This window comes from Ranitomeya variabilis, chromosome 4, assembly GCF_051348905.1.
Source record: "Ranitomeya variabilis isolate aRanVar5 chromosome 4, aRanVar5.hap1, whole genome shotgun sequence".
In the NCBI taxonomy this organism is placed as follows: domain Eukaryota; kingdom Metazoa; phylum Chordata; class Amphibia; order Anura; family Dendrobatidae; genus Ranitomeya; species Ranitomeya variabilis.
This window is the reverse complement of record NC_135235.1, coordinates 254233401-254252371: the sequence shown is the minus strand read 5'-3', so window position 1 is coordinate 254252371 and position 18971 is coordinate 254233401. Positions and strand designations below refer to the sequence as shown.

At 48.4% G+C, this 18971-nt stretch overlaps 1 protein-coding gene across 8 annotated transcripts in view; it reads left to right on the top strand.

Annotated features, from left to right (window-relative positions):
- FEZ1 (fasciculation and elongation protein zeta 1) overlaps positions 1-18971 on the top strand; it is a 140201-nt gene that overhangs the window by 105898 nt on the left and 15332 nt on the right. For all 8 annotated transcript variants that reach the window (XM_077249596.1, XM_077249591.1, XM_077249590.1 and 5 more), the window contains 2 exons: positions 2715-2801; positions 15541-15706. In XM_077249596.1, the coding sequence (XP_077105711.1) occupies positions 2715-2801; positions 15541-15706 (253 nt within the window). The remainder of the gene's footprint in view (positions 1-2714; positions 2802-15540; positions 15707-18971) is intronic.

Sequence of the window (18971 nt, the reverse complement as noted above, 5' to 3'; positions counted from 1 at the left end):
AGGAAACCGTTTACAACAAAACAATATGGGAAGATATGGAAAAAATTCCTGTCATCATCAGGCACTAAAATAGGGGAAGAGGTCCCCCTTAAAAGCATATTAGAATTTTTACAAAACAGATTGGAGATTGGTTTAGCCACGAGTACCCTAAAAGTCCATGTGGCAGCATTGACAGCCCTATTTAATTATGATTTGGCAGGTAATCGGTGGGTTTCCAGGTTCATCAGGGCAGCAGGTAGATCGAGGCCACTTCCAATAAAAACTGCCCCTCAATGGGATTTAAATTTGGTCCTTAAAGCCCTGACTAAACCACCCTTCGAACCCTTAGAGGATATCCCATTAAAACTCCTATCCCTCAAAACATCCCTGCTCGTCGCCCTCACATCGGCTCGTAGAATTAGCGACATACAGGCACTATCGGCAAACCCTCCTTACACACAGTTTTTAGAGGATAGGGTCATTCTCAAAATAGACCCAGCATACCTCCCGAAGGTGGCATCCCGGTTCCACAGAACTCAAGAGATATCTCTCCCCTCCTTTTGTCCTAACCCTAAAAATAAGGAGGAGGAATCATTACATACACTAGATGTCAGGAGATGCCTCATGCAGTACATAGAAGCCACCAGAGAGAGAGGGAGGATGCCTCTCTTTTTGTGTGCTTTCAGGGTCCCCGGAGGGGGAAAAAAGCCTCCAAAGCTACTCTGGCAAGATGGATCACGGATGCTATCAGCCTGTCATACTCATCAAGTGGAATGTCCGTTCCAGGGGAGGTCAAGGCTCACTCAACGAGAGCAGTAGCGGCTTCTTGGGCGGAGAAGGCCGGAGCTTCAATTGACCAGATATGTAGAGCTGCTACCTGGTCATCACCTTCTACATTCTATAGGCACTATAGATTGGACCTCATCTCCTCTTCAGACCTTACCTTCGGTAAAAGGGTTCTGGAAGCGGTGGTCCCTCCCTGAATGTACAATCTATGAAATCTCTCCGTGGTGCCATCATGGGCGACAGAGCAAAATATAGTTCTTACCGATAATGGTATTTCTCTGAGCCCATGACGGCACCCGTACATTCCCTCCCTTCACTTATGGGTGTGCACGCTAATATACTGCCATAGGTTATTTTATGATAGGTCACGCGGTATCTCAATTAAGTAATATTAAAACTAATAAGCTGTTCCATAGTCTCCCATCGTTCTCTAGTAAACAACTTATGCGGGAGAGTAGTACCGCCTTTTTATCTGTAGGTTTCCTGTCCTTGGTGGGCGGATCCCCTCTCTCCGTGGTACCGTCATGGGCTCAGAGAAATACCGTTATCGGTAAGAACTATATTTTTTATAAAAATTATTTGGTTTGTGTATCATATTTGTAGGTATTCTATGTTCTGACAGATACATGACCATATATATATATATCCGTTTGGTTTATTAAGAAGCTGCTTATATAACAACCCTGATCATCGATAACAAAAAGGGCAGCACAGAGGATTTCAGGAAAGGAAGCTTCCTTTACAAAACCATACCATATATCAGCTGAAATTCCCAGGTGTTGACTAAAGTATAGAAACTTGGGTTTCCATAGGCGATCTGTGTCATCAGCGGCCGAAAATAAGGCTGGGATGTGACAACTGAAAACTCCTTTATTGTGGTGTCAATTCTCCAGAAATTCTATATATACTTTTATATTTGATATCTCTGACAGCACGAGACTCTTTATGTACAAAGATTGTATATTTTACATTTTCTTTTCAGCTATTGGGTCTCACTAATGCCAGGTTTAAGGAATTTTAAGGTACATTTTTTTTTTACTGTTTTCATTGTCTTTCTTCCTCCAGTTAAAATTAAACGTAGTGAGGGTCACACAAGGCAAATTTTTCTCAGCCAGTGCTGTTTAGATCCTGGTAGAAACTTTTTGTTTTCTAATGAAAGCTCCATACATAATCTGCTCCACATAAATCTGTCTTCTGAATGATTAGATATTATGCATGACTTTCCTGTCATCGTCCGCAAAGTATCTAACGCTTTACCTAATATTTATCTGTGTGGTCAGCTCGACTGTGAGCTCAGGAGCTGATGGCAGCCGAGATATTGGGGACCCTCCTTTGATGTTGCATCTGTCAGAGAGAGAAGTTTATGAATAAATTATAATTACATACCTCCCAACCGTCCCGATTTCAGCGTGACAGTCCCGCTTTGGCACCGGGGTCCCGCTGTCCCGCTTCGGGCATTTAAAATCCCGAATTTGCGGCCGCCGGTGAAGCCCCGCCCACTTCCGGGACGTAGAGAGAGCCCGATTAGGACTCCCGCACTCCGGGCGGGGTCAGGAAGGAGTGACGTAAGCGGCCGGCATGATCTATTGTCTGGTCATGCTGCTGCATCACTCCTGATCGTTTCCGGAGGTCTTGGTGGCGGGCAGCCCGTGCAGTAAGCAAAGTGCGGTGGAAGATTCTGGAGGCGGCGGAGAGGTGAGTAATGGGGAGGGGGGTCGGCAGCATACTTATTACCGCATCATGATTGCTTTGCGGTAAGCATTGCTGCCGTATTTAGCGTTTTGGGGTGGCAATAGTAGTGGAGTGTGGGATGGGTGTGGCCAGGGGTGGGGTTATGAGGGTGGGCGGGGCTTGGTTGTCCCTCTTTCCGTTCCTGTAAAGTTGGGAGGTATGTAATTATTGCACAGAAACGACTTTTTGTATAAAACTTTCCTATCGTCTGATTTCAGTTCCATGAGAAAGAGGAGGAAGAACTGAATGAGAAGAGTGAGAACGATTCTGGTATCAATGAGGAGCCGCTGCTGACCGCTGACCAGGTAAAGGGAACGCGGCATACATGGCCGCTGTTACAGGGGCCCGACTGTCACGGGGAGACTAGGTGGGCAAGAGCTAATAACCCGGGCCCCTGCAATTTCCCTCAGACTAGGGAAATCCTGACTGACCCTCTACCTAGAGTTTACACTGATGGTGTGCATGTCTAGGCCTCGACCCTCGCCCTGTTTCCTGTTTCAACCCTAGGCTGAAACCGCCGCCCACCACCCAGTGAAAAGATAATACACCAATACCCACAGTTAGAACAGACAAGGATAACGGAAAATATACACCACGCCACAGTCACTCAGGAATACACTATAAATGCGCAGGGCAAAATAAATACAAATATAGGAAGGAGTAAATAAGACAGAGGGAAATACGCCACCAGCAACGATACTCCAACTACTAGCTCACCATTCTAGACCGAGATAACAATGCACAAGACAGAAGCTATAATCGGCAATGTTCAGGAGAACTATTTAAAGGCAATGGGCATGGCCCAGCTTCCAATCCGAGCATCAGGTAAATTAACCCCGGACCAGCTAGATAAAATCTAGCCGACGCCAATGAGCACATAGTGGTCAAAAGCGGAATTACCGCTGTCTGTCGAACGACCTGGTCTGAACAGCGTCCGACATGACACCGACTGAGGGGCCATTCACAAGCCATACTATTGGGGGCAAAAATATAAATGTGTAATTTGTGTAGGCAAGTGCATCTCAATAAATTAGAATATCATCAAAAAGTTAATTCATTTCAGTTCTTCAATACAAAAAGTGAAGCTCATATATTACACTGCTCAAAAAAATAAAGGGAACACTTAAACAACAGAATCTAACTCCAAGTAAATCAAACTCCTGTGAAATCAAACTGTCCACTTAGGGAGCAACACTGATTGACAATCAATGTCACATGCTGTTGTGCAAATGGAATAGACAAAGATGGAAATCATTGGAAATTATCAAGACCCCCTCAATAAAGGAGCGGTTCTGCAGGTGGGCACCACAGACCACATCTCAGTACCAATGCTTTTTCGCTGATGTTTTGGTCACTTTTGAATGTTGGTTTTGCTTTCACACTCGTGGTAGTGTAATGAGCTGGCCGGCTCTGACTGTTCTGTTATCACTGACATAGAAGAATCTGTGACAGACACTGCCCCCGTGTGGCCAGAAGTTATACCTATGCCGAATGTGATTACAGAGAAACAAACTGTATTGGCTAAGCTCCCCCCTGTTATGTCATGTGACCAGGAAGGAGGGAGAGAGGAAGAAGAGCCCGGGAAATCAGTCTGTGCAGAGAGAAGTCTGTGTATGCTGGTGCCCTCCTGTGAATGCGATATAACAGGTTGTCTGGATGATCCCTCTCCCTTGAAAGCTGACTTCCAGATCCTGAACCCACGAACTGTAAGCGGGTCCTCTGTTGAGAGGCCGAATATTCACTCAGCGGTGACATCTCCACAGATCCTGAACCCACGAACTGTAAGCGGGTCCTCTGTTGAGAGGCCGAATATTCCACCCCTACCTGCCGTACCCCAAGGACTACAGTCTGGACCTGAGAGACGGAGCTTTGTTTAATCCCTGCAGAGACAGACAGGCCTGCGACGTGGGAAGATAACCTTCTGGAGCAAAGAGACTGGTAACGTGTGGATAGGGAAAGTGAGGGACAGCTTGTATTACACGTTTATTTCTGTGGATAGGCATATTTTGTGTTGTTTATTATTGTGTTTCGCTGTGTTAAGGAAAAATGTACAACAGTAAAGATATGTTTGTTAAAATGGAATCTGGGTGTGGAAGTTTTGCTGAGCCAGATCATGGATATACATGGGCGAACTTGCCCTCGGTCACTTCATCTGGCGTAGTCGGCAGGATCTGTGCCCTGCAAGATTCCCACCCAGGCCCAGTGTACAGTCAGAAACCGCCGCCGGTGTCCATTGTAAACCAGGTCAGGAAATTTGGCGGGCGAAACTACCCCGTACCAGAGTGGGCGGAACAAGTGCGGATACTGGGAGAAATGTATAATATTGACCCTAAGACCTTGGCAGAAATGGCGGTACTGACACTAGAGGGGGAGGCATGGACGACAGTCAGACTGGAGACGGTCAGGGGGCAGCGTGTGTTAGAGGATTTGGTGCGGGTGCTGGAAAAGACCTATGGACCTACTACGTACCAGGGAACACTGCGATACCTGTTCTTTAGATGGACACAGCTTGAATGGGAAGACATTCCCCAGTATGCAAATGCCCTTCAGGTACTCCTTGAACAAGTCTGTGCAAAAGGGGAACAACTGGCTACTATAGCTCCTCGTGACCTGGTACTGAGAGACCAATTCGTTATAGGGCTGAGAGACCAGTATCTTAACCGTACGCTACAGGACTTGATTCGGATGACGCCGACTCTCACCTTCGCTGAAGTCAAGCAGGAAGCCATAGAACGTTATAGGGGACCCGTCATGGATGTGGAGACTCAAAGCGCTGCGTGCAGATCCATATTAGACATTAAACAGCCCAACAGTGACACCGAGGAGCTGAAACAGATGGTAGCAGATTTACAGCAACAGGTGTCACAGTTAACACTAGAACGGCAGAGAGACCAGCGGATGCAACCTAGCCGTCCCGCGGGACCGTGTTGGTCATGTGGTGATCCCCGTCATAGGGCAAATCGTTGTCCTCAACGAACAAACCATCAGTTACCACGACGAACAGAATATCGGCTACATCCACAAGCAGAGCCACCACGCCAGGTCTCACCACAATGGCCGCCGTTAAACTAGACACCCCTGCAGCTGAGGTTCGAGCAGCAGGGGGGGACAGAGAACGGGGTGTAGAAAAACAGAACCAGCAACGGAGTACTCTTGCCTCGAGTAGTCCTACACTTGAAGTTATTCTGGAGGGAGTAGCAGTACAAGGATTGATGGACACTGGGTCGCAAGTGACCACGATCTCTGAACAGTTTTATGAAAAGTACCTCAAACCAAGAACTGCTTGTGATCCAGATACCACCATTAAAATAATTGCGGCTAATAACCTACCCATTCCAGTAACCGGAGTCGCCTGGATGGATACGAAGGCCTGCGGACAAGACCTAGGGAAACGAGGAATCGTCATTGTCAAGGAAGGCTTCGGCTCCGAGACTCCAGTAATAATCGGAATGAATATCTTGAAAGACCTGGATCTTATGCTGTTGAAAAGAAAAGGGCCCAAGTACTGGCAGAAAGTTACCAAACATAAACCGACTCGTCTGGCGTTCCAGCGCGTAATCCGGACCGTTGGACTTCAACAGATGGCAAAGGAACAACTACCCCTAGCAGCCATTAAAGTGCCCCGCTGTACCCGGATTACTTTGCCCGCTGAAAAAGAGACAGTCATTTCCCTGCCTCTTAACACCAACCGACAACTTGAAGGAGTTGAAGTGTTAATCGAACCGAGGGCTCCAAGTGGGGGTAAGCTAAACCCACTAGTCGCCCGCACCCTAGCCGTCGTGAGGAACGGAAGAGTCCCTGTCAGGCTAAACAACACCGCAGACGTAGGTGTAGCCCTTGAAGCTGGAACGCAACTTGCCAGAGTATATGCTCTACCTACAGAAGTGAACCCCATGGGACCCTTACAATTCACCCCGTCTACAGAAGATGGCCGGACGGTAACTGTCTCAGCCATAAATGCTCAAGCAGATGATGAAGACATTGGGCGAAAGCTACTGGAAAAAGTGCAACTGGACCCGTCCCAGTACACCAAACAGGAAGTGTCTCAAATGGAGAAACTACTGCGAGAACACCAAGACTCCTTTGCAAAGCATGACACTGACTTCGGGTACACCACCAGTATCCAACACGAGATTCCCACGGGTGATGCTGCCCCTATTCGCGAGAGGTACGACAAATACCACCTCAACAATACCAGGAGGTGAAAAGCCTCTTAGAATCTATGCTACACGCTGGAGTGGTGCGGGAAAGCCAGAGTCCATGGGCTGCACCCGTGGTGATAGTCAAAAAGAAAGATGGATCCCTGAGATTTTGCGTAGACTACCGTCGGCTGAACGCTTGCACGATCCGGGACTCCTATCCACTCCCCCGAATCGAAGAGTCACTGACCGCCCTGAAAAAGGCCAAATATTTTTCGTCTCTAGACTTGGCCAGTGGATATTGGCAGGTCCCCATGAGTGAGAAGGACAGAGAAAAGACCGCCTTCATCCTTCCCATGGGCCTGTACGAGTTTGACCGGATGCCATTCGGCTTGAATAACGCACCAGGGACCTTTCAGAGACTGATGGAACGCTGTCTGGGAGATTTCAACTTCGAATTCACGCTGATATACCTTGATGACATTGTGGTATACTCCGCCACCTTTGAGGATCACCTTCACAAGCTTGGCAAAGTGTTCCAGCGCTTGAAGAAACACGGCCTGAAGTTGAAGCCCAGCAAGTGCCGTCTATTCCAGCAGGAGATCGATTACCTGGGACACCGGATCTCGGCCGAAGGTGTCCAACCCTCTCCAGAGAAGATAGCAGCTGTCCGAGAGTGGCCACAACCAACTACCATCAAAGAGGTTCAGGCTTTCCTGGGGCTAGCGGGCTATTACCGCCGATTTGTCAAGGACTTTGCCCGGCTTGCGGAACCACTGCATGAGACCCTCTGAGGGACCGCGAACAGTCCCAGAGGACGACGCATAAGCTGGGGGCCCGACCAAGAAAAATCCTTCCGGGCGCTTCAAGCTGCTCTGACATCACCCCCTATTCTGGCATTTGCAGACTACACCCTGCCGTTCCAGTTATACACCGACGCCAGCCTTCAAGGTCTCGGGGCGGTCCTCTCCCAAGTCCAAGATAACAAGGAACGCGTAATAGCCTATGCCAGTAGATCCCTCCGTGACACCGAAAAGAACCCCGTCAACTACAGCTCTTTCCGCCTGGAACTCCTGGCCCTGACCTGGGCTATGACAGAGAAATTTGCTGGCTACCTGACAGGGGCGGAGGTGCTGGTCGTGACAGACAACAATCCTCTTGCCCACCTAGAAAATGCCAAACTAGGGGCAATGGAACAGCGCTGGATGGCAAGGCTCTCTAGATTCCAATACAAAATTAAATACAGAGCAGGGAAGGAGAATCAGAATGCTGACAGCCTTTCCAGAGTGACATCATCCCCGCCAGTGGGGAACCGGGATGAAGAGTTGGAGGAAGATGAACTGCCCGACTTTGCCCGGCTAGCTAAACAAATAGAAGATAGCCGCCAGTATGCTGTAGGTGGGATCGAAGCCGTAGTGGGGTCCCCCCTGTCCCAACAAGAATGGGCCAAGCTTCAAGATCGAGACCCTGAACATGTCTTACTGAAACAGTACGTGAAGACACAAGAGAAACCACCCTCCGAAGTAAGAGCCCGACTATCAACCAGGGCCTCTGCCCTACTTGCCCAATGGGATCGGCTGATCGTGAAAAATGGAGTCTTGTATCGCAGGGTCCTTTTATCCCATATGCTGGAAGAATGTTTGCAGATTGTCGTCCCGGTGCAGCTAGCCCATGAGATGGTGGCTGAAGCCCACAGAAGGAACGGCCACTTCGGCATAGACAAGACCCTCCGGTGGACCCAGCAATTCATTTTTTGCCCAGGACTCCGTAAGCTTGTTGAAAACGTCTGCCTAAGCTGTTGTACATGTGAACTCCACAAGTCTACTGAGCAGCGTGCACCCGTCCAGACCATTAGCACATCCAGGCCCTTCGAGTTGTTGATGGTGGACTATCTGTTGATCGGAACGGCGAATAGTGGCTACCAGTACTGTCTGGTGATGGTGGACCACTTCACGAAATTCGCCGTCGCTGTTGCTACCAAAGACCAGACTGCCGAATCAGCTGCACAGGCCATCTGTCAGCACTTCGTTCGGGTCTACGGGTGTCCGGAACGGCTACACTCTGATCAGGGGGCGTGTTTCGAAGGGCGAGTCATTGAAGAACTTCAACAGATGTATGGAATCAAGAAGTCCAGGACCACCCCGTATCATCCACAAGGGAATGGCGCGTGTGAACGTTTCAACCGGACTCTCTTACAACTGATCCGAACCTTAGCAGAAGACAAAAAGCCTGACTGGCCTCGATTCCTCCCAGAACTGCTGTGGGCCTATAAAAATCAAGTCCATTCTGTCACCGGATACACGCCTTACACCCTCCTGTTTGGCCGCCCAGGCAAAGGCATCCATGAGCTACACCTGTCTAACTCTGATGAAGACACCTGTGGTACCTATCCTTCCTGGCTACAAGCACACCGTCAAAGGATGGAAACTGTCTACCGGCTGGTGGAACAGCAGATCCAGGACCAGGTCCACACTGATCCACTTCCAGTACAAGAAGACCTACTGAGTGTGGGTCAACTGGTCCTAGTTCGTATAAAGAAACCACAAGGAAAACTCCGGCCCAAGTGGGAGACCGAAGTCTATCGAATAATTGGACACCCGTACCCTGATGGCCCCGTCTATCAAGTACAAGGCGAAGACAGCGGCAGCCTCCGCACCCTGCACCGTAACATGTTGCGCCCCTGCCGTTCTCAGCCTGACTCCCCTCCTGTGATACCTAGAGAGATGGATATCACTAATACTGTGGGAGACACCGATACCGGGGATGTAGAGGTAGAAGACATACCTACCCCTGCTCGCCTGACTGACACGTCTGATACCCTTACCTCCTCGACTGACTTACCGACTGGGGCGGAGAGTGGAGTGACTGATCGGGGAGAGAGACTAGCACCCGTTAGGCGGACAGCGAGGACCACCGCAGGAGTGCCCCCGGGACAGTCCTACAGAGACCAATATGTGTGGCCCTCTTCACAGCCGGGTCCTACAACCTCCACAGCCATCGCCGCCCTGGAGACAGTCGTTGACAGGGACTGCCAACCTTCAAGTGGGGGGGCGTGTAATGAGCTGGCCGGCTCTGACTGTTCTGTTATCATTGACATAGAAGAATCTGTGACAGACACTGCCCCCGTGTGGCCAGAAGTTATACCTATGCCGAATGTGATTACAGAGAAACAAACTGTATTGGCTAAGCTCCCCCCTGTTATGTCATGTGACCAGGAAGGAGGGAGAGAGGAAGAAGAGCCCGGGAAATCAGTCTGTGCAGAGAGAAGTCTGTGTATGCTGGTGCCCTCCTGTGAATGCGATATAACAGGTTGTCTGGATGATCCCTCTCCCTTGAAAGCTGACTTCCAGATCCTGAACCCACGAACTGTAAGCGGGTCCTCTGTTGAGAGGCCGAATATTCACTCAGCGGTGACATCTCCACAGATCCTGAACCCACGAACTGTAAGCGGGTCCTCTGTTGAGAGGCCGAATATTCCACCCCTACCTGCCGTACCCCAAGGACTACAGTCTGGACCTGAGAGACGGAGCTTTGTTTAATCCCTGCAGAGACAGACAGGCCTGCGACGTGGGAAGATAACCTTCTGGAGCAAAGAGACTGGTAACGTGTGGATAGGGAAAGTGAGGGACAGCTTGTATTACACGTTTATTTCTGTGGATAGGCATATTTTGTGTTGTTTATTATTGTGTTTCGCTGTGTTAAGGAAAAATGTACAACAGTAAAGATATGTTTGTTAAAATGGAATCTGGGTGTGGAAGTTTTGCTGAGCCAGATCATGTATATACATGGGCGAACTTGCCCTCGGTCACTTCATCAGCATGAGACGGACTCTACAACCCACACAAGCTTGCTTGCTTTGTGCAAGGAGGAACAGGAGGAGCACTGCCAGAGCCCTGCAAAATGACCTCCAGCAGGCTACAAATGTGCATATGTCTGCACAAACGGTTAGAAACCGACTCCATGAGGATGGTCTGAGTGCCCGACGTCCACAGATGGGGGTTGTGCTCACAGCCCAACACCGTGCAGGACGCTTGGCATTTGCCACAGAATACAGGATTGGCAAATTTGCCACTGGCACCCTGTACTCTTCACAGATGAAAGCAGGTTCACACTGAGCACATGTGACAGATGTGACCGAGTCTGGAGACGCCGTGGAGAGCGATCTGCTGCCTGCAACATCCTTCAGCATGACCGCTTTGGCAGTGAGTCAGTAATGGTGTGGGGTGGCATTTTTTTGGAGGGCCGCACAGCCCTCCATGTGCTCGCCAGAGGTTGCCTGACTGCCATTACGTACCGAGATGAGATCCTCAGACCCCTTGTGAGACCATATGCTGGTGCGGTTGGCCTTGGGTTCCTCCTAATGCAGGACAATGCCAGACCTCATGTGGCTGGAGTGCATCAGCAGTTCCTGCAAGATGAAGGCATTGAAGCTATGGACTGGCTCGCCCGTTCCCCAGACCTGAATCCGATTGAGCACATCTGGGACATCATGTCTCGCTCCATCCACCAACGTCACGTTGCACCACAGACTATCCAGGAGTTGGCGGATGCTTTAGTACAGGTCTGGGAGGAGATCCCTCAGGAGACCATCCGCCGCCTCATCAGGAGCATGCCCAGGCGTTGTAGGGAGGTCATACAGGCACGTGGAGGCCACACACAATACTGAGCATCATTTCCTTGTCTTGAGGCATTTCCACTGAAGTTAGATCAGCATATACTGTAACTTCATTTTCCAATTGATTTTGAGCATCATTCCAAATCCAGACCTCCATGGGATATTATTTGTGATTTACGTTGATTATTTTTAGGTTTTACTGTTCTCAACACATTCCACTATGTAATGAATAAAGATTTACAACTGAAATATTTCATTCAGGGATATCTAGGGTGTGGGATTTTAGTGTTCCCTTTATTTTCTTGAGCAGTGTATATAGCGTCATTACAGAGTGATCTATTCATGTGTTTATTTCTGTTAATGTTGATGATTATGGCTTACAGCCAATGAAAACCCAAAAGTCATATCATTATATTAGAATAATTAACAAAAAACACCTGCAAAGGCTTCTTAAGTGTATAAAAAGGTCCCTTAGTCTGTTTCAGTAGCTCCACAAATCATGGGGAAGAATTTGACTGACAGATATCCAGAAGGCAGCCACTGACACACTCCATAAGGAGGGGAAGCCACAAAAGGTCATTGCTAAAGAAGCCGTCTGTTCACACAGTGCTGTATCCAAGCATATTAATGGAAAGTTGAGTGGAAGGAAAAAGTGTGGTAGAAAAAGGTGCACAAGCAACCGGGATAACCGCAGCCTTGAGAGAGGATTAAGAAAAGCCCATTTCAAACTTTAGGGGAGATTCACAATGAGTGGACTGCTGCTGGAGTCATTGACGTATCCAGGACATGGGCTACAAGTGTCACATTCCTTGCGTCACGTCATTCATGACCAATAGACAACGCCAGAAGCGTCTTACCTGGGCCAAGGAGAAAAAGAACTGGACTGTTGTCAGTGGTCCAAGGTGTTTTCAGATGAAAGTAAATTTTGCATTTAATTTGGAAATCAAGGTCCCATAGTCTGGAGGAAGAGTGGAGAGGCCACAATCCAAGCTGCTGGAGGTCTGGTGTGAAGTCTCCACAATCAGTGATGGTTTGGGGAGCCATGGCATCTGCTGGTGTAGGTCCACTGTGTTTTATCAAGACTAAAGTCAGCACAGCTGTCTAACAGGACATTTTAGAGCACTTCATGCTTCCCTCTGCCGACAAGCTTTTTGGAAATATCATTCTTCAGCAGGACTTGGCACCTGTCCACACTGCCAAAAGTACCAATACCTGGTTTACAAACAACAGTATCACTGTGCTTGATTGGCAGCAAACTCGCCTGACCTTAACCCCATAGAGAATCTATGGAGTATTGTCAAGAGGAAGATGAGACACCAGACTCAACAATGCAGACGAGCTGAAGGCTGCTATCAAAGCAACCTGGGCTTCCATAACCCCTCAGCAGTGCCACAGGCTGATCGCCTCCATGCCACGCTGCATTGATGGAGTAATTGATGCAAAAGGAGCCCCGACCAAGTATTGAATGCATTTACTGAACATACATTTCAGTAGGATGACATTTTGGATTTTAAAATAATTTTTCAAGCTGGTGTTATAAAGTATTCTAATTTACTGAGATAATGACTTTTGGGTTTTCTTTGGCTGTAAGCCATAATCATCAACATTAACATAAATAAACACGTGAAATTGATCCCTCTGTCTATATAATTTGAGTTTTGCTTTTTGTATTGAAGAACTGAAATAAATAAACTTTTTGATTATATTCTAATTTATTGAGATGCACTTGTATATGCAAATTGTCTCTTCAGAGAACTATAGGACTAGAACTCCAGTGCCACCTATTGGAAAATTCAATCCTAAATCTCAATGTTCACCCTCTAATGAACCATGCCACAAGACTAAGGATAAAAGCTAACATATATATATATATATATATATATACAGGGTGGTCCAAAAGTAGGTGGGACAGTATGTGTAATAGGGTTATGAAGGGGGAGATTTATCAAACATGGTTTTTGGGGTTAAAAGTTCTCACCACACATCTAGATTATTTTTGGGGGGTCTAGTTTCCAAAATGGGGTCACTTGTGGGGGGTTTCTACTGTTTAGGTACATCAGGGGCTTTGCAAACGCAACATGATGCCTGCAGACCATTCCATCAAAGTCTGCATTCCACTACTTCTCTTCCAAGCTCCGGCGTGCGCCCAAACAGTGGCCCCCCCACATATGGGGTTTCAGCGTACTCGGGACAAACTGGACAATAACTTTTGCAGTCCACATTCTCCTTTTACCCTTGCGAAAAAAAAATAAAAAATTGTTGCTAAAAGATCATTTTTGTGACTAAAAAGTTAAATGTTAATTTTTTTCTTCCATGTTGCTTCTGCTGCTGTGAAACACCTGAAGGGTTAATAAATTTCTTGAATGTGGTTTTGAGCACCTTAAGGTGTGCAGTTTTTAGAATGGTGTCACTTTTGGGTATTTTCAGCCATATAGAACCCTCAATCTGACCTCATAACCCTATTACACATACTATCCACCTACTTTTGGACCACCCTGAGGTCAGTCCATGACATCAATGCCTTCATCATGCGGGAGCTGCTGACACTCCAGCCACATGAGGCCTGGTATTGTCATGCATCAGAAGGAGCCCAGTGCATCAGCATATGGTCTCACAAGGGGTCTGAGGATCTCATCTCGGTACCTAATGGCAGTCAGGCTACCTCTGGTGAGCACATGGAGGGCTGTGCGGCCCCCAAAGAAATGTCATCCCACACCATTACTGACCCACTGCCAAACCGGTCATGCTGAAGAAAGTTGCAGGCAGCAGATCGCTCTCCATGGCGTCTCCAGACTGTCACATGTGCTCAGTGTGAACCTGCCCTCTTGATGTGCCATCATGGATGAGCTGCACTATCTAAGCAACTTCTGTTGGTTGTAGACACTGCCTCATGCTGCTGTACAGGACCTCTAGTGCAGCAGACTGTGATATCTGCCCGTCGCTGACAATATAGGCAAGCACCGAGCCGCATCCAGTGATTGCTGATATGATGTCCCGTACGGTAGCGCGTGGCTGCTGCAATATCAGATCATGGACGGTCGGGTCAGGACCATCCGGGTACGAATTAAAAATTTGGAATAAAAAATCAGCAATGAATAATCAATGACCAATAGGAAAAGATACTTAAACATAAAAATCAAAGAATGAATCGGAATTTATGTGCAGTAAAAGAATGGGTGAGTTATGGTGTATAACACAGCCGGCATTATAGGAGGACAGGAAATCTGAGCACGTCCCACCAAAGACTTCCATTCTGCTCTGTAAAGGGGGGACGTTCCCGGAAGGAGCAGCAATACACTGCGGTCTAGATGGTGGATTTTCACATGTGGGCTGACTGCTAATAGATCCACATGTACAGCGGAAAAGCCGATGCTTGGGATCCCCTGTGGCTGCATCGATGGTCGGGGGCCCCTGTGTCTGGGCCGATGGTCGGGGGCCCCTGTGTCTGGGCCGATGGTCGGGGGCCCCTGTGTCTGGGCCGATGGTCGGGTGCCCCTGTGGCTGGGCCGATGGTGAGGGCCCCTGTTGCTATTTAAGGCTGTAACTTCCCATGATATGTGTAAAAAATAGAAAGTTTGTGGTCTGTATCCAGGTGATGAAGGAATATGAAATGCCGAAGATAATGTAAAAAAAAAAAATATTTTTCTGGGCGTTTCGAAGTGTAGCTCACTTCTTCTTCAGGAAACATAAACCTGAAGATGGTTTTTGTTTCCTGAAGAAGTGGGCTGCACTTTGAAATGCCCAGAAAAATATATATATATTTTTTTACATTATCTCCATCATTTGATGTTTCTTAATTACCTGGCAGCGCGGACACAGACCACAAACTTTCCATTTTTTTTCTTTCTACATATTTCTGTAGTGAAATCGCCCGTGGATCTGGAGCAGCCATACAGCCTGGGATCAGCTCCGCATATAGTGATACCATCTTTAGGAATTCCCACGATATTCTCACTCCTCCCTTTCCCAGTGGAGACAGATGTGGTGTTTGTCGGTCTCTAAATTGCGGATGGCTCAAGATTTATTTTTAACTCTTTCTGGCCCAGTGTCCGCCCCCAGCCAGCCCCCCGCGCCTCCTCGCTCTCGCTGTCCCCTGAACAGTAGACAACAGTGATGAGAGCCCGAGGTTTTGCACCTGCAGCTGTGGGGTCGCTGCTTTCCTCTGATCAGGAGACTTTATATCAATGTAAAGGGATTTTCTTGTGCAGGTGTTCTTATAAGAGATGTCCCAGTGTGAAGACCAATATCCCAGTATGTCGCAGTATATAATAATCCCTATTTCCTCTGCAGGTGATTGAAGAGATTGAGGAGATGATGCAGAACTCCCCGGATCCTGAGGAAGAACTGGAGGAAGATGAGAACGACCTTGAAGAGATTTCTTCTCGCTCTGACACCGTCCTCCTCCAGGAGATGCAGGCTCTGAGCCACAGCTTCAACAATAACTGGAGCGCAGAGGGTAAGGAACCCGCTCCACGCACCGCACTCCACGCTCCATGCATCGCGCTCCACGCACCGCACTCCAACTCACCCCACACTTGCATTGTGTTTTTTATCTTTCTCACTGCTCAAACTAACAGGAAAGTTTAGCCATTGTTACCATTTAGCACATTAGATAATTGACAGATAGAAACTGAGGACTTAAAGGGGTTGTCCACTACTTTCAATTAACCCACCAATGTATCCCCCGGGGCTCCTAACGAATTGTGTAAATACCTTCCATTGCCGTTTTCTCCTGTGAGCGGCGCTATGGCGGCGGCTGAGTCTGGGTCACGTGACCCCCAGGCTGCAGCCGCCGCTTATTTCCGCCGACGTCACGTCAATTTCCAGACTCTGGAAATTGATGTGAAGTCATGAGCTGGCGTGACCCAGCCTCACAGTCAGCAGTCACTCATCAAGAGTGACTGGGCTGTGGGTGGGGCTGTCTGTGGGGCAGGGCTAGGCGGGGATGTGCGGGCGCCAGAGGTATGTGTGCCATCACCGGGGGTTTGCGTGCCGGCGTGTGCGGGGGTCTGCGTGCCGGCGGAGGGGGTCTGCGTGCCGTCGCCGGTATGTGCGGGGGTCTGCGTGCCGGCGCCGGTATGTGCGGGGGTCTGCGTACCGGCGCCGGGATGTGCGGGCGGTGCTGGGGTCTGCTGCGGGGGGGTGGTCATTAGTGTGTGTGTCTCTGTGTACAGGCTTCGTCCGATGGGACTACAAGTCCCATCGGACGATGCCTGCTACAGTGACAGTGAGTGACACATTAGCCAATGATGGGACAGTAGTAGTCCCATCATCCGGCTAATGTGTTGAATGTAAAAAAAAAAAACATACACACATATACATTACATACAACATACACCATGTGACATGCAACATGTGACAACATGCAACAACATGCGACGACATGCACCATGTGACATGCGATGACATGCGACATGCGATGACATGTGACATGTGACAGCATGCGACATGCAATAACTTGCGACAACATGCAACATGTGACATGCGATGACATGCGACATGTGACAGCATGCGACATGCAATAACATGTGACATGCGATGACATGCAACATGTGACATGCACCATGCGACAACATGCGATGACATGCAACATGTGACAGCATGCGACATGCGAAGACAAGCGACATGCAATAACATGCGACGACATGCAACATATGACATGCAGCATGTGACATGCGATGACATGCGACATGCACCATGCGACGACATGGGACATGTGACAGCATGCGACATGCACCATGTGACGACATGCACCATGCGACATGCAATGACATGCAGCATGCAACGACATGCAACATGTGACATGCGACGACATGCAACATGCGATGACATGCGACATGCTATAACATGCGACATGAGATGACATGCAACATGCAGCATGCGATGACATGCAACATGCGACGACATGCAACATGCCACATACAGTACATACATACATTACATACATACAACATACATATAGACATATATACATATAACATAAAGTACATACTCACCATCACTTGTCACTTTGATCCCCGAAGCCAGTGTCATCTGTAAAAAATATTAAAATAATAAACAAACAATATACTCCCTGATCCGCAGATATCCAATTAAAACGAGTGTCCCACGACGATCTCCCGTGGAGAGCAGGAGCATCAGCTGATGCGACCACTCTCCAGGGGCTCGAGGAATACAATGATGGAAGGTATCCTTCCACAATGTATTCCTCACAATGTTTTCCTACGCCCCTGTGAAAAAATAGTCCCTAGTCTCACTTATGGAATTGCTGTGTGAGAAATTTTCCCAGGCAGCAATTGCCATAAAGTGAGACTTTGAACTCTAGTAACCTCTCAGTGATGCACTGCAGGAGCCATTGTCTCCTGTCAGTGTGTCACTGAGGGTCCTATAGAGCAGTGACATCACCCGATCTCCGCGCGACGGATCCGTCGTGTTTTGGCGGACGTGATGCACAAAAAAAAGTTCAATGTAACGTTTTTTTGTGCGACGTGTCCGCCATTTCCGACCGCACATGTGTGGCCGGAACTCCGCCCCCTGCTGCCCTCTCATCACAATGGGCAGCGGATGCGTTGTAAAACTGCATCCGCTGCCCTCGTTGTGCTAAATTTAGCACAACGTCCGTCGGTACGTCGGGCCGATGTGTGAAAGTAGCCTTACATCCAAATTAGCTGCAGATTGGATGCTGCGTACTTGTAGTCCCATCGGATGATGCCTGCACACACACCCCAAAAGACCCCCCGCACAGCCCCGCACACACCCGAACAGTCCCGCACACACCCGAACAGTCCGCAGACCCCGCACACACATACATACACACACACACATACACACACACAGTCACCGCCCACACACTTCCCTCCTCCCGAACTGCAGCGTTTCTCGGACCCACATCCGCAGCAAAACTGCACATCTTTTTTACATCTGCGGTTTTGCTGCGGATGTGCCTGACTCAATGAAAGTCTAAGGCCAGAGTCACACTACAGCGAGATACAGCAGAGTCTCGCAGGCTAAAAACAATCTCTGGCACCGGCACTCCGGAGCGGAGCGTGCAGCTCCATGTATTGCTATGTGGCTGCACGCTCTGCTCTGGAGTGCTGGTGCCAGAGCTTGGTTTTAACCTGCGAGACTCGGCCGTATCTCGTTGTGTGTGATCCCGGCCTAAGGGTGCAGAAACGCTGCAGTTCGGCACAAAAGAAGTGACATGCTGCGGAAAAAAAAAGCTGTGTTTCGGTGCGGCTTTTTCCGCAGCATGTGCACAACAAGTCTGCGGCTCCCATAGACTTACATTGGTTGTGCACTACACTGCGGATTTGATGCAATTCTGTGCAGCAGAAAACCCTGCGGATCTGGAATCAAATCCACAACGTGTGCACACAGCCTTAGCATTTAGTGAACCTAGCAAAAAAGCCAAGCAAAAAACAAGTGTGGGATTGCACTTTTTTGCAATTTAATCGCACTTTGAATTTTTTTCACATTTTCTGTTACACAACACGGTAAAACCAATGGTGTCGTTCAAAAGTAGAACTTGTCCCGCAAAAGATAAGCCCCCACATGGCCATATTGACGGAAAAATTATGGCCCTGGAAAGGGGAGCGATAAACTAAAAAAGCTCCAGGGGTGAAGGGGTTTAGAAACATGGATATGGACATAGATAGATACATACAGAGATATATCTATATCTATCTATCTATCTATCTATCTATCTATCTATCTATCTATCT